At 41.6% G+C, this 18704-nt stretch overlaps 1 protein-coding gene across 1 annotated transcript; it reads right to left on the reverse strand.

Moving 5' to 3' along the window:
• Positions 1–7275: 7275 nt before the first annotated feature.
• Positions 7276–17216, reverse strand: LOC144666479 (uncharacterized). The gene is made up of 3 exons (XM_078527913.1): positions 17079–17216; positions 12960–13073; positions 7276–10213 (listed from the first exon to the last, which is right to left on the reverse strand). The coding sequence occupies exons 2-3, from the start codon at positions 13066–13068 to the stop codon at positions 7869–7871; spliced, it is 2454 nt and encodes an 817-aa protein (XP_078384039.1). The 5' UTR covers positions 13069–13073; positions 17079–17216; the 3' UTR covers positions 7276–7868.
• Positions 17217–18704: the final 1488 nt, after the last annotated feature.

Raw genomic sequence — 18704 nt, forward strand, 5'->3', positions numbered from 1 at the left:
CAAAAAATGGCCCAAAATTGAATTTATTAGTCGAAGATCCGGTAATGACACCTTGATTTCAACTGCAAAATTATTCAGGCTGCCGAGAAATTTAAGCGGCGGATAGCGAATTACTATCGAATTATATAATTGCGAAGGATAGCACTTGTATGTTTGCTTCATTTAGGCACCGGAAAGATCGTCGGTTGCAAGAAGTTCAGAATTCTTCCCGAATTTGACGGCACTGATCGCCGGCCATCCGATCTGTTTCGACACATGATAGATAGAGGGCGAAAATATTATGCTACTCAAACGCCTTTCTAATGGAATTGACGGCGGGTTTGATTTAAATAAAGCTATTATTTATCCCCATAACTATTACAGACTGCAGCTACAGCTGCCGAGCTCGATCAGTGTATATTAAATAGTATTTGCCGCGACAATTGTGTAACGAAATTGACCTCTTAAAATATTCGGGTCAGGCAAGGGGACCGATCGGACGAGCGTTTCTTTGTGTAATTTTGTGGTGGCATAAATCTGAGGTTAGCTCTGTTGTGTTGGAAAATGTGCCACTAAGAACAGTGTAAACGTTTTGCATTTCTCATAAAAATAAATGTTTTCTTTCAGCAAATCCCGGCAGCAAATCGGGCCTTTATAATCCATTCAATAACTGAGAGTAAAACATTTTACACATTTATTCAATAATCGCTCTGTTTGACAAACCTTTTGTTTCAAACCACGGTTTGAGCTTTCTACGTTGCACAGGTAAGGCTTTCCGAAGTCCGAGCCAATCTGGCCATGGTTTTGTGAAACAATCGCTAAATATGCCTCCAAAGTGCCCGCCAACCATACATTGCCCTTACAGAGAGCGGTTTGTTTGTCCGAATTTTGACTCACACCGGGGGTCAACAGCAACTGTTTTGCTGGAAATGTAGTCGTTAGAAATGGGATGTGTAGCCGTAAGGTAAAGAATAACGAGGAGAAGCGGCTTTTGGTAATATTCTCAGGGGGGCCCGCGCAAACAAACACCCTAATTTCCCATTCCACGTGCCCAGTTACTTTGGCAACTGCAAGCCATGCCGCTGACTATGTACAGGTATATATATAGCTTCTCAGTACACGTGTATTCTGTCTTTTCGTGAAGTGCTGGCGTACTTTTGCATCGGCTCCTCGTTTACTCTAGCGTCATCGCTGCGCCCTCCGTCTGCCCATTACACAAGTCCTGGTGCTCTTATCCTGGAGATTTGGCTGCTCGTTTATACGTTCAACATGTTTATCCTCACTTCGCCGCTGCTTCCCTATTTCAAGCGTGCCAACTGCAAATACACCACCCGCTAGCACTCTAGCAATTCCTACAGAGAAGAGTCGGAGGTCTGTTATCTGGGTCTTCGCTCGCATGTTAGTCTTCCGTTCCTCAACCAGGTTTAGTTTGTTATACGGTTTTAGCTTATTCTACTTATTTTGCATTGTGTTGTTTGTAAGCTACCTTCGCGTCCCGAGTTATGGTGTATTTGTCTCATTCGCGGCCCTTCCCTCGCTTTTTCGTTTCCTCCCTTTACCTGTTTCTGTATTTTTAGTTGGGTTCTACTTATCCTATCTGGTTTTATTGTCTGCTTGTTTGTTTTTAAGGTTTTGTTCATTACTCGGTTTTTGTCCCTATATTTCGTTTCATGGCCTTTAGTTTTCGTCGCTTTGTGTCACGCCACGTGTTTTCATTCATCCCCCTTAGTGTTTTCTTTGGTATTTGTTCTGCATTTTTTATTTATCGGTATTTTTGCATGGTATTTCAGTATTTAGTTTAGTTTTGGCGTGGTTTCTCGTATTTTATATTTCATTGCTTGTTGTTTACCTCTTCAACTAGTTTGTCACACCTTTTTGGTTGCGTTGCGATCTCACCTTTTGTTCTACTTTCCTATTGTCCCTTCGTTAGCTGTCGGTATTGTTTGTCTTTTCTTGTGTTATTGTTTAATTAAATTATTGAGGTAACAGAATAAAAAATAAAAAGCGTAAAACGGGAAGAGGAGGAAGGAGGAGAAGCTTAAACATGGGAGAAATGTACAAAAAAGGAAAAAAAAATGGAAATTAAGAGATGAAAAAGAAGAGGTTAAAAAAAAAAGAAAAAAAGAAAAGAGATGAAGAGTTAAAAAAAATGAGAAAAAGAAGAAGTCAGAAAAAGAAAAGAAGAGAAGAAAAAAAGAACAAAAAGAGAACAAAAGAAAAGGGAAAAAAAGAAAGAAAAAAAAGAAAAGAGATGAAGAGATAAAAATAAGAGAAAGAAGAAGTAAGAAAAATAAATGAGAAGGTAAAAAAAAAAAAGAAAAAAGTAGAAAAGAAATGAAGAGATCAACAAAAAGATATTGAGAGAAAGAAGACTCAAGTTCTCAACTCAAGATGAGTTACAAGAAAAGAGAACTAAAAAAGAGGAAAAATGAAATGGAAAAATATAAAAAAATCACTTATTATCGTTGCATCTGGAGGCGAGATTAACCACCGCGTCGGCTTGTCCCGAAAGGGGTTATCTAAAACCTTGCACTCTGTCCTAGACGGGGTATTTCGGGGCTCGCCGTGTGGTTGGTTTTTCCCCTTCCAAGTCGTTGTATGTTATCTTTGAGACTGCGTTTATATACTATTTTCGTGGTCCTGGTTGACTCCGGGGAGCTCACTTCGGTTTTGATCTCGAGGTTGCGGTATTTTTCGAGCTTTAATCTTTTGGTAGCTGATATTTCGTTTGGTAGGGGGAAAACCCCGCATGGCGGGCCCCAGCACTCAGTTAGAAATGTCCATTTGCTTGCTTTTTGTTGCTGTTCCCTTTAGTTTCGTTTTGGTGACATATTTTGCTATATTTTACTAGTGTCTTGCCGTAATTATATTATTGTAAATGCTTACACGCTTTCTGAGTTTTGGGAGGAAGACTCTTGTTTTCTTTTAAGTTTAAGAAAATGTACCGAGAAATCACCCACTTAACAAAGAAGGCAAAGAGAAAGAGCATCGGAACGAGGTGGCTGTTCTTAGCTTGGGGCTTACGTGAGCGGGTACCGTAGGAGTCGCCTCGTTCCCATAACTTAACTATAACCGGGGTGATTGAGAGTAAGGGCTCCGGTGGGAATTGTTTACTATTCTCACCGGGGCCCGCGCAAACAAACACCCTAATTTCCTATTCCACGTGCCCAGTTACTTTGGCAACTGCAAGCCATGCCGCTGACTATGTACAGGTATATATATAGCTTCTCAGTACACGTGTATTCCGTCTTTTCGTGAAGTGCTGGAGGACTGAAGCATTGGCGACCCACCCACCTCCCCGCAGCGATGACCTATGTACTTGCCGTATTGGAGCTCTCGCTCTCTCTCACCTTCGGAGTCGCCTCGTTCCCATAACCTAACTATAACCGGGGTGATTGAGAGTAAGGGCTCCGGTGGGAATTGTTTACTATCCAAACGAAAATTTACTTCTCAATGTGGGGTTAAGATTGCGTGACGAGACAAAAGGTAACTCTGTCGTGCGTAACCTAACCTGCGATCAGGCGTTATTTTTCTGCATTAAGCCGAGTAGAAATCTTTCTCACTCGAAAGGAAACAACTATTTCGATTAAACATGTTAAAGGCAAACGTCAAAGTTTACCTTTTTTAACCAAGCCAAAGTATATGAGTCGCCAAAGTATATGAGTCGCAAAGCACCCAGCCGTCGCAACTGACAAGTACAGCATTTACTCCGCGAAAATAAAAAAATGCTTGAACTGAAAGACGTTTGAATTCTTCCATGATATGTTCGAACAACAATGCCCAGGATAAACCTTCTACTCATACTAACTTCATGCAAAAAAAGTCGATATCTCGAAGAGATCTTTGATCTCTTTCGCAATCATTGACAAAACCTTGGCACAGTTGCTGTTTTTCTTTCTTGAAACATGAAAAAGTCAAGTAATTTCCCCTCTCCCCTTTTGCAATGTTGCGTAGCATGCAAAAAAGTAATGCTTTCAATTGCTGCCTACTTTTTCTCACCGCCAAACTGAAACGCACTGCACGAGGGATTTGGGCACATTGTGCCATCCAACACTGAAACGGGGAGATGGGGGTGGGTGGGCCAACGACTTTTGTCAATGATTGTGGGTTCCTTTTAGTGTGTCAAGACGAGTTTAGCCTGCTCGATACCCTCATCCACTCACTCTTTCCTAGAATCCTCCCGCGCCCCCGACGGGACACCCCTATGATGGATAAGGCCAAAACCTACATCGAAAACTTCAGGGTTGGAACCTGTCCCTCAAGTCCCAGGTGAGATCAGGGGCGGATCCAGGATTTTTCTTTGGGGGTAGGGGGATCACCACTAAGGAATGACGTAACTGACTGTTTTTGCAGAATAGGCAGGTGCCAGTTGTGTAAGAAAGTTGCAGGTTTTCTCACGAGGGGAGTGCGCAACCCCTGCTTCCTCCCCATAGATCCGCCCCTGCAGATAGACAATAAATCAAACGGAAGAATAAAAAAAGTCGATGTTTTGACTGTTCATTTATCGGGAATTTGTACAAGTTCGATTTGCGTCAGGCAGTTGACGGCTTACAGTTTGAGTGTTCGTCAACTCACTGCAAAACAGTGATGAATAATTCTAGTATTAGCTCCTGAAGGTACAGCAAAACGAAACAAAACAAGACTGAGACACTTACCCCTTATTCCGGATAAATCAACGACGGACGTAACAAGAGTTCGTTTAACTATACGAAACTTTGCGAAACTAGACTGTGCGAAACACTAAACTACAACTTTTGAAATATGAATAAATAAATGTCGAGGAGTGCCCCTTGGGGCTGCACGGGGGCACGCCACATTACGTAAGTTCAGTTCTCGCAGTTTTCTGTGCAGTCGTCTTATCGTAACATAACGTTTGCGACACCAGTAAACGTTAGTAGATGAACTGCGCTGAACTGAACTTATTTTAATTATTGCGCGCATTTTCTGTAAATAGTGTTAATATTGTTTAATTGTTGTAAATATTGTGAAATAAAATCAAGCGTGAATGAAATCTGCATACACAGGACTTTCATAAGAAGCTCACGGGAAATCAGCAGGTTGAAAAATATTTATACTTCCTATAAAAGTAGGATTTGGCGACTTGGCAAATATATAAAGCGGGATTTTTATGTTCTTTGTGGGCTCCGTAAGGACCCTCCATGAGAAATGATGTAAAATGAAAGACATTAAAACTTGAGTTTAAAAAAATTCTGAGCCCCGTAGATGACCTGAGTTACTGTTGCGATTGACATAATTGCGAGAAAAGTCGTGGCATCACAGTTGCAAGGGCGGATCTAGGATTTTTCTTAGGAGAGGGTGCAATACTAAGGAATGGTGTTATTGACTTTTTGGAGTGTTTGACCTAATGAGGCAAATTCAGGGGAAACGAATTTTGGTTCGAGTCGCGCGCGTTATCAGGAGAAATGAAGCATCCCGGATAGGCTCTTACCGATAGTGCTAGCACTTTTTTGGCATTATTTGGCTTCGCGAGCATTTTTTCTACATTTTATCCCAAAAAGTACTGCTAGCATTATTTTGGATTTTCGACTGATTATTTGTATAATTTTGTGCTAAAAAGCACAATCTGACTTTATTTATGGCGTCCAAAGCCTCCCAGATGCATTTTGCCCTCATTTTAGTCAAAGGAGCCGAGGAGGCCTAGGGAATAGGTTTGATAGGTCAGCGGTTGCCTCTAGAAACCCAGTCCATCACACTCGTTTATTCACGTTGTCATCGAGGAACAATGGAAGTCAGCCAGCCAAGGCAGAAAATGAAAAATGTTACTGAAAATCTGAAAAATGTAATATTCTATGTTAAAAAAATCGGAAAATAGTGAGCATTTTTTATGTAAACCACCAGCACGTTTTAAAAAAATTAGCATTATTTTAGCACTTTTTTGGCAAAAAAAACAAGCACTGCTTTTAGCATTTAATGCTTTTTTTATGAGCACTTTCGGTAAGAGCCTTATCCCGAATACCGGTGTCTGAACAGACTGCAGACTTGCAGACTTTCCGCTCCGGCTAGCCTTTTCACCTCCGGTTAGTCTTCTGGTCTGCGCCAGATGCAGACTAGAAGTCGATAGAAGGATCGTGAATGCAATACTCTTAAGGTCGCGGGGGATACCTACAGCATGAATAAATTCATGAAGCGAAATTTTGCTTGACCTGCATCTTTTAAAACGCTTATTTCTCGGCAGTTATGGGTGCGATCAGGCTCAAATTTTACAGAGACATAAAGAAAAGATACAATATTGTGTATGTCATCTTTTATTTGGTAGATTGTACTTAACGGCGATGTAATAGCCACGTAAGTGCCAAATTGGGAAGAACATGATTTTGTGGCAGAGTTTGCGGAACGAGTAGGAGACAGCACACTGTGATCTTGTCAAAAACTAATCAGTCAATATCTCTAGAGTGTCATAACAGAAGCGGATTTTTTAATTTAAAATTTGCCAGCAAGTTATGGCGGTTTAAATGCGCAAATTTTAATTTAATGCCTTCTGCCTCTTTCTAAAAGCGCTCTTTTAAAATTCCGCCTCTGTTATGACACACTACAATATCCATAGTTTACCTATCTGCAGTGGCAAGACATGAAGGTCTGTATCCGCGCTGTATTCTCTGATACAAAATTGTCGGAAAAGTCCAAACTTTGAGATTTCCGAAGGTGTCCCGACCAAAACACGATCAGTTTCCAAAGGAGAGATGTAATTATGTTAATTATATTCCACGCTTTTATTGTGAGAACAATGCGTTTTTATGAAGGACACGGTTGTTTATGCCGAATATTATTGTGATTACTCTGAGTTGCAGAAACATTCAAATTTGAATAAAAATTAGCTCATAGACTTCCTGCAATCTATATAAACGTATAACGCCAAGTGTTGTTTTAAATTGGTCAAAATATCAAAGAAACAGGATTTTTTTTTTAAATCACGCGCACGCACCCATATTTTTATCCAGTCATGAATATCTCGTAAAGTTGTCGACGTCAGTCGTTGCACTTCGTGCATACGCTTTAAATAAATGCATAATGATGAGCCTAAGGTGTCCCCCGCGACCTTAAGTCTGCAGATTGCATATGTTAGACACCGTACGGATACAGACCGAATCTCCCGATGTCCCGGATATGAAAGAAAGTGCTTAAATACGCGTAATTTTGGCCGACTTTTTGAGAAAACTCTTCTGGATGTTTTTGGCGGAGAAACGTCCTCTTTCTCAGGGTCCTTTGGGATGAATGGCAGAATGGATGATTTGGGAGGAAATGACAGACATTCCGCAGCATGTGCAACAGACTTCATTATACAAGGAATATACCCTTTAATACCATCATGATGCTTTTTACTCATATACAGGCAATAAAATAGAAACATATTGAACAATATATAAAACAGATTAAAAACACAATTGCAGTACCTATTCACCTCGTGATGGTGATGTACAATAAATTCTTATTTCTATCAGTTACACTTACTTCTTCCCTAAGATAACAGCCATTTTATATTTGCTGGATACTCTGCAACATTACAATTATTTTTACATTTAATTTTACTCCTAAGGTAAAAATAAAATAAATATACAGGTAAGATCCAATAAAGAGCTAAATATTCCTTCCTCTTGGCTGGCCACGGATTGTCCACAAGTTCTTCCCTTTTCATGGAGTTTACTTTTGTTGTACACTGCCTATTCCTCTGTTAATTCAGTTAACAAAAATCTTTTAAAAAAACTGATTTTTTCATTATTATATTGTAAAAAGCCTGTGTACAGCCGTCCTTCTCCCCAGGCTAATTGTAAATAGTCTTTCTAACATTTGTTACCACATTTCTATGTGTCCATGTATAAGACCCTAACTACTATAATAACACGTCTAGTTCAGTTTTTTGCATGACTATTTCAGCCACTTTGCCACCATAATGGCCTCAAGCCATTGACAAGCACAAACAGCAGACCAAGTACATCTGCTATAACAGCCATCCACAGAGAGGCCTTGCCAAGGACTGCTGCAATCACGATACCGAGCTTAAATATCACTGCGAAGAATATATTTTGGGCCACTACACGGCGACAGAAGCGGCCGAGTTCCACCAGCTCTGGTATTTTAGCCAAGTTATTGCTCATCAGCGCCACATCCGCCGCCTCCACTGCTAAAGCTGTTCCTCCAGCGCCCATTGCAATCCCAATATTCGCCGCGGCCAGGGCTGGACCATCGTTGACGCCATCGCCCACCATACCCACAATGCTTTTGTTCTTACCACGTGACTCCAAAGGGCTGTAACCGTGTCGGACTGCACGACAGCAACAGCACCAGCAAGAGTACTTTGCGTCATTTTCTATGTCATCCTCTCCATCTTGTCTCGCCTTGATCCACGATAGCTTATCTTGCGGTTTCATCTCAGCAATGCACTCGTCCAGGCCTAATTTACTCTTCACGGCCATGGCTGTGCGTGAGTTGTCACCAGTGATCATAGCGGACTGGACGCGAAGTCTCCGTAACCAATCAAGAGCTGCAAGACTGTTCGGTCTGATGGTGTCTGCAAGAGCTATCATCATGGCCAACTTACCATCCACACACACGAAGATCACCGTTTTACTTTCCTTACACAATCCATGGTATTTGTCCTCCATGTATTTGTTCAGCGCTTGGCTTGCCTGATCAAGAAACTCGTAGTTGCCGATTTCTACCAGATGGCCTTCAACAACACCGGAAATACCTTGTCCTTCGTGAAGTTCAAAGCTTGCCACTTCCGGTAAAGCTGTGCCATTTGTAACCATTTCACCAACACAACCAATAAATTCATTAACTACGGCTGCAGCCAGAGGATGACTGGACTTGCTTTCAAGCGCGGCAGCTAGGCGTAACGTAGCTCGTTCATCTACACCAAGGGAACATTCTATATCAACAACCCGAAACTTTCCTTCAGTCAGAGTTCCAGTTTTATCAAACGCAAGAACTTGTAGCTGAGCAAGAGTTTCAAGGTGAACGCCTCCTTTGATCAGAGCTCCTTTCCGCGCAGCCGCGGTGATGCCACAAACCACAGCAATCGGGGTGGACATGACCAGAGCGCAGGGGCACGCTATGACCAGAATAACCAGCGCGCGTAGGCCCCATTCTTTAAGATCGTGCGAGTAGCTTCCCACACCTGCTGCAGACAGAATGACTGGAATAAGGAACATCAGTGCTGCTCCAATAACTACTGCTGGGGTGTAGTACATAGAAAACGTGTTTATAACTTCTTCAATCCTTGCTGAACCAGTTTGGGCTTCTTGGACAAGTTGCGCTACCTTGGAAACTGTCGAGGTAGTCGAGTCAGATGTAGTCTCAACTTCCAGGTAACCATTCTGATTGACTGTTCCACTAAAGACTTTAGAGCCCACTGTTTTCTCGACAGGGACGGATTCACCAGAAACCGAGCTCTCGTCTACAGCAGCTCTTCCCTTTACAACATCACCATCCAGCGGAATCAGTTCTCCTGGTCTTATGGCGATAGTCGTTCCTATGGTAATCTCTTCCACTGGAACACATTCACCGGTGCTCGCTAATATCGCAACTTGAGGTGCTTTGAGCATGAGCCCCGAGATAGTCCGCTGAACCATGTACATGCAGAACTCCTGTAGGGCATCGGCAAGGGAGTAGACGTAAACTACAGCTGCGCCCTCCAGCCAACTCTGAATGGCCAGCGTTCCAGCTATGGCAATGAGCATGAGTATATTGATGTCAACACTGCAGGTCTTGACGGAGATAAACGCTCTCCTGAGCACTGGACCTATGCCAAAAACGATTTCTGCGATTGCCACCCACTCAAACCAGTGTTCCTTTCTGAAGAAGGCTGCAGAGGCTACAACAAGGAGCACCGTTTGAATGCCGAGATAAATCACGTACCAATATAGCGACAACGGCACACTTCCACCCTCAAGATGATGAAACCCAGTCTCCATGATGCTCGCTCCCAGGTGCACGTCGTTGAGTGCGTTGACCAGTTGGTTGGGTGACGTCACTTCCGGATCGTAACGAACATACGCAATACGACCTATTACATTGACGGAAACTGACGCGACGCCTTTCATCGACTTCAAGGTATCCAGGACGAGCTTGCTTTCCTTTGCACAGCAAATGTTCTGTACTCGCAGTTTAGTTAAGTTTTTGCGCGCCATAGTTTTTGACTCGCTGCTGTCACCGGAGGAGGGTGGACTGGACGGTGGAGTGTGCGACCATTTTGCATTTTCTTCTTCAGCGACATCTGAAATGAGTACAATAGCGTGGTCACTACAGTTGGTCAGTTATTGGCTGCCAGCGAATTGAGCGAACTCCAGCAAACAAAGAAACCTTTTGATAGATGAGCTGGGAGTTAGCGAGCGAAGTAAGGGCGGAAGGTAGGCAGGTAGGTACAGAGGTATATATGTATGTAAGCAGACACTTTTTTGTTTGGCTGTTGGTAGGTAGGCAGGTAGGCAGGCAGGTGGATAGGTAGGTAGGCAGGCAGGTAGGCAGGCAGGCAGGTGGGTAGATAGGTAGGTAGGTAGGTAGGTAGGTAGGTAGGTAGGTAGGCAGGCAGGCAGGCAGGCAGGTAGGGTGGTAGGTAGGCAGGCATGTAGGTAGGTAGGTAAGTAGGTAGGTAGGTAGGTAGGTATGTCATTATGTATGTATGTATGTATGTATGTATGTATGTATGTATGTATGTATGTATGTATGTATGTATGTATGTATGTATGTATGTATGTATGTATGTATGTATGTATGTATGTATGTAGGTTGGTAGGTAGGCAGGCAGGCAGGCAGGTAGGGTGGTAGGTAGGCAGGCATGTAGGTAGGTAGGTAGGTAGGTAGGTATGTATGTATGTATGTAGGTTGGTAGGTAGGCAGGCAGGCAGGCAGGCAGGCAGGTGGATAGGTAGGTAGGCAGGCAGGTAGGCAGGCAGGCAGGTGGGTAGATAGGTAGGTAGGTAGGTAGGTAGGTAGGTAGGCAGGCAGGCAGGCAGGTAGGGTGGTAGGTAGGCAGGCAGGTAGGGTGGTAGGTAGGCAGGCATGTAGGTAGGTAGGTAGGTAGGTAGGTAGGTAGGTAGGCAGGCAGGCAGGTAGGGTGGTAGGTAGGCAGGCATGTAGGTAGGTAGGTAGGTAGGTAGGTAGGTAGGTAGGTAGGTAGGTAGGCAGGTAGGCAGGCAGGCAGGCAGGCAGGTAGGGTGGTAGGTAGGCAGACATGTAGGTAGGTAGGTAGGTAGGTAGGTAGGTAGGTAGGTAGGTATGTATGTATGTATGTATGTATGTATGTATGTAGGTTGGTAGGTAGGCAGGCAGGCAGGCAGGCAGGCAGGTGGGTAGGTAGGTAGGTAGGTAGGTAGGTAGGTAGGTAGGAGTATGTATGTATGTATGTATGTATGTATGTATGTATGTATGTATGTATGTATGTATGTATGTATGTATGTATGTATGTATGTATGTAGGTTGGTAGGTAGGCAGGCAGGCAGGCAGGCAGGCAGGTGGGTAGGTAGGTAGGTAGGTAGGTAGGTAGGTAGGTAGGTAGGCAGGCAGGTAGGTAGGTAGGTAGGTAGGTAGGCAGGTAGGCAGGCAGGCAGGCAGGCAGGTAGGGTGGTAGGTAGGCAGGCATGTAGGTAGGTAGGTAGGTAGGTAGGTAGGTAGGTAGGTAGGTATGTATGTATGTATGTATGTATGTATGTATGTATGTATGTATGTATGTATGTAGGTTGGTAGGTAGGCAGGCAGGCAGGCAGGCAGGCAGGTGGGTAGGTAGGTAGGTAGGTAGGTAGGTAGGTAGGTAGGTAGGTAGGTAGGTAGGCAGGCAGGTAGGTAGGTAGATAGGTAGGTAGGCAGGTAGGCAGGCAGGCAGGCAGGCAGGTAGGGTGGTAGGTAGGCAGGCATGTAGGTAGGTAGGTAGGTAGGTAGGGGTATGTATGTATGTATGTATGTATGTATGTAGGTTGGTAGGTAGGTAGGTAGGCAGGCAGGCGGGTAGGTAGGTAGGTTGGTAGGTAGATAGGTAGGTAGGTGGGTTGGTAAGTAAGGTAAAGAGAAAAGGAGGGGAAGCTAAGGAACGGAGAAGCAAAGCAATCGATGAATGAGAGAACAAATAAACCTCTCTATTAACTACAGTCTAAAACATGACAACTGCTGCAAAGTGCATGTTCCTCTGTTACATTGGCTGCGGTCACATATACGACGTAACTAAAGTTTAACTATAGTTAGTCTCAAGTTACGCGACGTCATACCTAACTATAGTTAGTGCTTTCGGTCGTCTTTGCGGTCACACCAATGCAGTTAACTATAGTTAGTTCTGATTAGGTTGTGAATAATTTGGTATTTAAATTAGTTCATGACAGCCCTTGTTGTTTATTTGTGTCCAGTTGTTCTTCTATTTTTTCAATTTTTGCACGGCATTTCGGCGTTGAAGAGAATAAAATGAAGTAAGGATGCTAGAAACCGAAGAATTCAAGCTTTATTTTTGCTAACATTGATGATATGTAATTTCTTGGCATGTTGTTTTTCTTGTTTTCCTTCCCTTGACGCTTTTTTTTGCATATGTATGTTCATCTTGCACGTGCGAAAAGAATTGTCGCATTCTGATTGGCTTTTCGTTTGTAAACTTAAGACTAACCCATGAACCTTGCTTGGGTATAACTACAGTTAGTGTGTATTGTCTTGGATCAGCGAGGCGTAAATTTTCTAACTATAGTCTATAGTTAGGGTGAACAGAGAAGCGGTCACATTACCGAAATAGCTAACTATAGTTAACGCCGTCCTAACTATAGTTAGCAGTCTAGATGTGACCGCAGCCATTGACAGCTATTCATCTGTAACTGCATGTCTGGACACGCACTGGTACTATTATTTTATACCGCCCTTCAATTTGCACTTTGAAGAAAAAGTCGCCTTGGTGACGAGGTCGCAAATGTTTCTTTTTTAAATTTCTGCGGCTCTCTCATTTTGCTGCCATTATCGCGTGACTAACCTAGCAATGTTGTGTGACTTACCGATGACGTCAGAGGATTTCTCCTGACTTGAACAACAGTCCGACTGTTTCTCAACATCAGCTTGCGAACCAGACATTTTGTTGCAACAAGAATCTCCTTTGGTTTCCATGGATGCTGGGGATATAAAGATTGGTTAACTAGGCATCAAGTAGGGGCGGTTCCAGAAAATTCAGAAAGAGGGGGCCGAAAAAGATTGTGGCAAGCCCCCTTCCCCCACGCCTAAATCTGCACATGTCAAAACTAAGATTTCTATATAAATTTCTTCACAGCGTTAAACTCTACAACAATAGCTGCCTCTTTCAAACTCGAAATGCTAATCAGTTCTCAATAACATGTTCACGAAGTGGCAGTGAAGAAAAAGATGTTTCGGAAGGTTCTTGTAGAAAATTTTCCGAAGATAGCCAACAGCTCGATAATCACTTGTGAAGCTCCCCGAAGATTTCAGATACCCAAGGTACCCGATCATTTTACGGATTTACAAAGACAGTTCGAATATTTCCAACAACTCGCAAAGCTAGGTATTTGGAAGAATTGATTAGATTTACTGTTTAGCTTATTTGGAACGGGGTGTAATTGTATAAACAATGAGGGGTTTAAAACGGCCTGTTGCTGATTTTTGAATTTCGTTTTCCTTATTGGCTGATCAGATTTTCAAAGCAATTTTCGGAAAAAGGAATTAGATCATGTTCTAATAAGCCAATCCGCACGCGCTGCTGCAAGATGAAAGTTCGCCGACATTAATAACATTTTGAAAATTAAATTAAGTTTTGTAAAAAACAAAAAGAAACACAAAGCATGTTTGCGCACATGTATAATTGATACCGTAAACTTAGGTATTAGTTAAAATCTCTCCTTTTTTCACTGTTATAAAATCTGTGTTTTTGCGTATGGAACTTGTTGCAAACACGAGTCGGCGATCGTTTTTTAAATATCTCATCTTCGAGTTTTCTCTGCTCAAATAATTTCTTGTTTAATAAATTGTACTTCTCTGCATACTCATCGGTCCTTTTGAGAGAAAGAAACATAACATGCCACGTTTGATAGATTAGTATAAATATATAAAAACGTGGCACTTGTACCTTACAAAGTAAAATTGAAAATTCGCTTTATTATTCAGTCATTCATTCCCACGAAATACAAATATAACTGGTTTGACCCGCTGGCCTCGCGTGATCGGCCCGGCGCTCGTGGCTCATGACTCGTTCACACTGAAAACGAATTAAAAACGCCTACTTTTGAATTTTGTTGAAGTTTTGCATAGTGCGTCAACGCTAATCGTCTTCATCAAAAACGCAAACTTTGGAAAACACTCTCGAAAGAGGAAATTTTCATAATGCAGCCCTATGTCTTTAGTTTGGACGGCGTGAGAAAGGAAGGAATTCCACTTGTTTCAGAATATCGTGCCAGGAATTAATTAATCTTCCATGCGCAATTTCAAAGACCGATTTCGTAACATGTTAAAACCTTAGCGTGGACCGCAGAAATCGGTTGCTATAGTTTGCCTTTTGAAAATGTATCAGTGCGGCCTTGGCCTCATAATACCACGTTGCGTCGAAGCACGTGAAGGTGCGATTGATTATCATTAATCTTTATACAGGATGCCCTCTGCGTGTACACCAGAACTTCGTTTTGGGTCGTTTAGAAAACAAAAACGATCAATTCAATTCGATGTCGTAAAACTTGCTCCGAGAAAATCGATTATTTTATTTACCGAAGTTCGCTCATGCTAACCCTTTCCTTGACTAATTGTACTTAAAAACTGGGTCCATAACTTGACGCGCGAAAGTGCGTAAAGTCGTATTAGACCTACACGAAGGGGAAATAGGCTGCGTATGTTTAATCGGAGAAGTATCGAGAATCGACTTGACGAGGAATAAGCTGTTTATGTTTTTAAATCCTCCTCCCTGCCACTAATTGGATTTGTCTTCGGTGGTCCCGAATTCAACTCCTCCACGCTTTGTATTTAGCCAACTGGTCAGCTTCCTGCCAGTTGGGATTTTTAACAAGTTTCTGTTCGATTTCTAATACTTGTTTCATTATTTACAGTGTCCTTAATTAGCACAGCTGTGCTAAATACATTGACACTTAAAATAAAGTGATTTATTTATTCATTTATTAATTTTTAAATCGAGAAATACCGAGAATCGATATCAGAGAAGCTGTTAAAATTTAGTTGTGGGTTGTTTATAAATTTTTATTATTTTTCCATCAAAGGGTGGCACATTTTACTCTCATTCCATTCCTAATATGCAGTTTAATGCATCCTTTAATGCACTGTGTTTTCGTGAAGTTTAGAGTTCGCAAAAGTTTGCAAAATTAGCCGGTCAAAATTACGCGGGAAAAACGATGACTCGCGCATAGCGCGTTAAATTTCAAATTAACGAAAATAAAAGACAATACAAGCCGCCTCTTATGGCTTCTGGCTGGTTTCGGAATGTCACGACATGTGTATTTTTTTAGTTATATAAAATTTACCCTTTAACTCAGATGGAATTTCAAAACAAAAAACTTCACGATGTTATTAGGGCGATCAGTGTTTGACATAATAAAAATTTGGTTTGTATCTGATCTTAAAATCGGTTTAAAAAGGTGGTAAAAAACGTATAAGACTGAATTTTCGGTAACTCTCTGATACCTTCATCAGAGTTAAAATTGGTTCAGTTTTTGCTTGTTAAGTTTTTATACACCGCCGGTCTTTAGGGATGTTCCCAATGTTAAATAAACTTGTGGGAAATGCACATGCTCATTCACACAGTTAATGTCCTGGATAGAATGTAGCGCTTCTAGGAATAGGCGTTGTTGCCTATTGTTGACATTTCTTTCTAAAATTTCTACATAATCCGGATGAATGTAAAGCAAAGTTCTAATTCTTGACGAATTTAGATATTGGTTCAAGAAGTAAGATAGATCGTTTTCACGGAGTGATTTGCATTAAATTTCAAAGAAAACAAAAAAGGAACAATTATAAAAACGACTTGAGAAGATTAAGATAAATTACCAATGAAAAAAACTTAAGAAAAACTTGAAAAAACTGAAAAACTTTTCACTCACCTCGAAAGAATAGATTGATGTATAACAACACCTGATTTTCTCAGCTCATGAGACACTAAGTGGGAGCTGATTAGCCTGTTTTGACAAGTTACCGCTAAACGCGGCAAATTGCGCACTGAATAAATCGTTCCTCAACTCGCACATATATCAACAGGTGTTTTAATTACACGTGTTGAAAAGGGTGTTAACCGATATTCATGAGAAACGTGAATTTTTCAGGAAGGTTAACACGGCGTCATGGCTGCAACAGCTATGCACAAAGTCAACAAAGAGTATCACACTTTAAAATACAAAGCGCGCAAGTAAGTGATGTAGTATTTCAGAATTAAACGTGTGCGGGTGTTCCCTAATTCAAAGGACTCTCGAAAGTACAGACTTGCTTAAGGACCAATCATTATTTAACCGAGATGGAACGAGGGTCTTCTTTTCAGTTGTAGCCTGGAGTTGTAGGAGTAAAAGCGAGGGCGTGTTTTGCGGGGCACGTGGCTATAGTGTGATTGGAAACATTTTATGGATTTTCTCCAAGCTCCTAGAATAGTCGCATTAGTGATCACCGGAGCAAAAGTCTCTCACATTGTCAAGTTTTTTATCTCTTTGCCTTATCGTCACTTCAGGTTCTTAAAAAGGCGGAAAAACAGTCGGACTGCTCAAATTTAGCCGTTGCTTAGAAAATGATTGAATTTCTTTAATGCTTTTCATCGTAAGTCCGTATAACTTTACATATATTAAATAGCTGCTGCTACATGTCATGATATCACTAGCTAGTTACTTTTCTTCGCTGGTACAAAATTACTTTTAAATCCAAGCAAACCACTAAATAATACATCCACAGTAAGGAAGAAAACGCCTAAACCCCAATAAGAACCATTGTGGTCATGAGTGAGAAAAGAATAAAGCGAATTATAACATTTGGGATAAATTTTGCGGCGCGTGAGCTCCCTTAAAATTCCATCCTTTTCTTTCAGTCCTTTCTGCGCTGTATAAAAGTTCTAAGAAAAATGGATTTTATTCGGACAACTAATGCGTTCTCACATTAACGATGCCCTAAAAAGACAATTAATTACTTACCGTTTAGAATCGGTTCTTGTCAGATGGGTTGATAAATGATAACGTATATTCCTTCAGGCCATAAAAAAATTCTTTTTTAACATCAAAAAACGAATCAAAACTTATCGGCCTGATGTTACAATTTAACGCCAATCTTAAAAACGTACACTGCACAAATAAGTCGATTTCTCGCATCCGTCAACGCAGAGTCAACACAGGGCCTGGTTTAATTTCCAAACGGTCAGTGCTAAGTATTATTCATGAGAAAAGCAAATTCTTCAGTAAGCTTACTACGGTGTCATGGCTGCGAATGATTTTAACATAAAATTAAGAAAAAGAGAAAGATCTAGAGATTCTTTTTTTAAAATAACTGTCACTGCTTTTCAACGTTTTAAGGGTTATTTTGGAGACGCCTAAACTTCCCGCTAAACTTATACTTTTTATAAACGAGTCTGCAAAATAAGAAATAAATGTGTGCGGTACAAAATTTTAATGCCTTTGAACTCAGACGCCTCCCACAGTTTTTTTATCTTTGACGGCGGGAATCCGTCTGCTTTCAAATGATATAGGGAAAATTATAAAATGGCAATTTTTCCTCAAAACATGTAAACAAGGCTAGGAAGGTAAGGAAGTTGTCTTTTCTCCACAAAAAAATAAAAAATGAAATGAATCATAACCATGCAGGGATTTGACAAAAACTCTCAAACATCGTATTTCTCCTGAGCGTTCGTTAACGAAGCGTTTTCTAGCTGTTATTTACGTTATTGTTAGATGTTTTGAAAACTTGGCTAAACAAATATTTCACGGTGCATGTTTCATGGCCGTCATTTTTATCATGACAACAGTCAAATTTCGTGTTTGCTCCGTTATTTTTTTTATCTTATTTTTGGCGGAATCCGTTCACTTTACTTTACAGTGCAAATATGATAGTGACATTCGCTGTTTATTATGAGACGGTGAACAGGGAAAGTTGGAAGAAACCCTGGTGGGTATTTTAAAAGGGCGAAAAAATGACAATCAATCAATGGAGATAGTCGAGGCAGGGAGGGGGTAGATGGGGGAGAAACACCCGAGGGGAGAGGGAAAGTTCCTTCCGCCTAGCCCCTTCAGGCGGGCCGAGTGTGGCCTGGGGTGGACGATTTCACAGGGGCGACACGTGAATAACTGGCTACCGTGAACTGCTGGAACCCGGGGGCCGGGGGTACTCCCCCAAAATGCCTTTACAGGTATGTGTCGCCCAACGGGGTCGTGATTTTGGCCTCACGATCTAGAACGAGGTATGGCATTTCAAACGTACGAAAGTTTCAAAGTGAATTCCAGATGTTTTTGTTGATTTGAGGCCACCATGTTGGAGCCCAAGGAGTTGGGCTCCAACATGGCGTTTCCATTCTAAATTTGTGTGAAACATTTGATGGAAAACTGTAGTACGAAATACCGTACAGACCAGCGACTTGGACAAGCAGTTTATATTGTACTTTTCTACAACCTGTAATATTCATGATTTCTTTTTTTGACTCGATAGTTCTAAATTTATTTTTTCGTGGCGTGGCACAGCTCACAATCGCGCAAAGCATGATGGTCGTCTGTTCTCTTGAGAAAGGTTTCCGGCGAACAGTCCTCCTTTGTATAGTAGTAGGTTCGCATAAC

Source organism: Oculina patagonica, chromosome 1 (assembly GCF_052425735.1).
Source record: "Oculina patagonica isolate OP01 chromosome 1, crgOcupat, whole genome shotgun sequence".
Classification (NCBI taxonomy): Eukaryota; Metazoa; Cnidaria; class Anthozoa; order Scleractinia; family Oculinidae; genus Oculina; species Oculina patagonica.

Coding starts and splice junctions, on each gene's coding strand:
- LOC144666479 (XM_078527913.1), bottom strand. CDS start 13,068: ATGGAAACCAAAGGAGATTCTTGTTGCAACAAAATGTCTGGTTCGCAA. Junction 10,214..12,959: donor GAAATCCTCTGACGTCATCG/GTAAGTCACACA, acceptor TACTCATTTCAG/ATGTCGCTGAAGAAGAAAAT.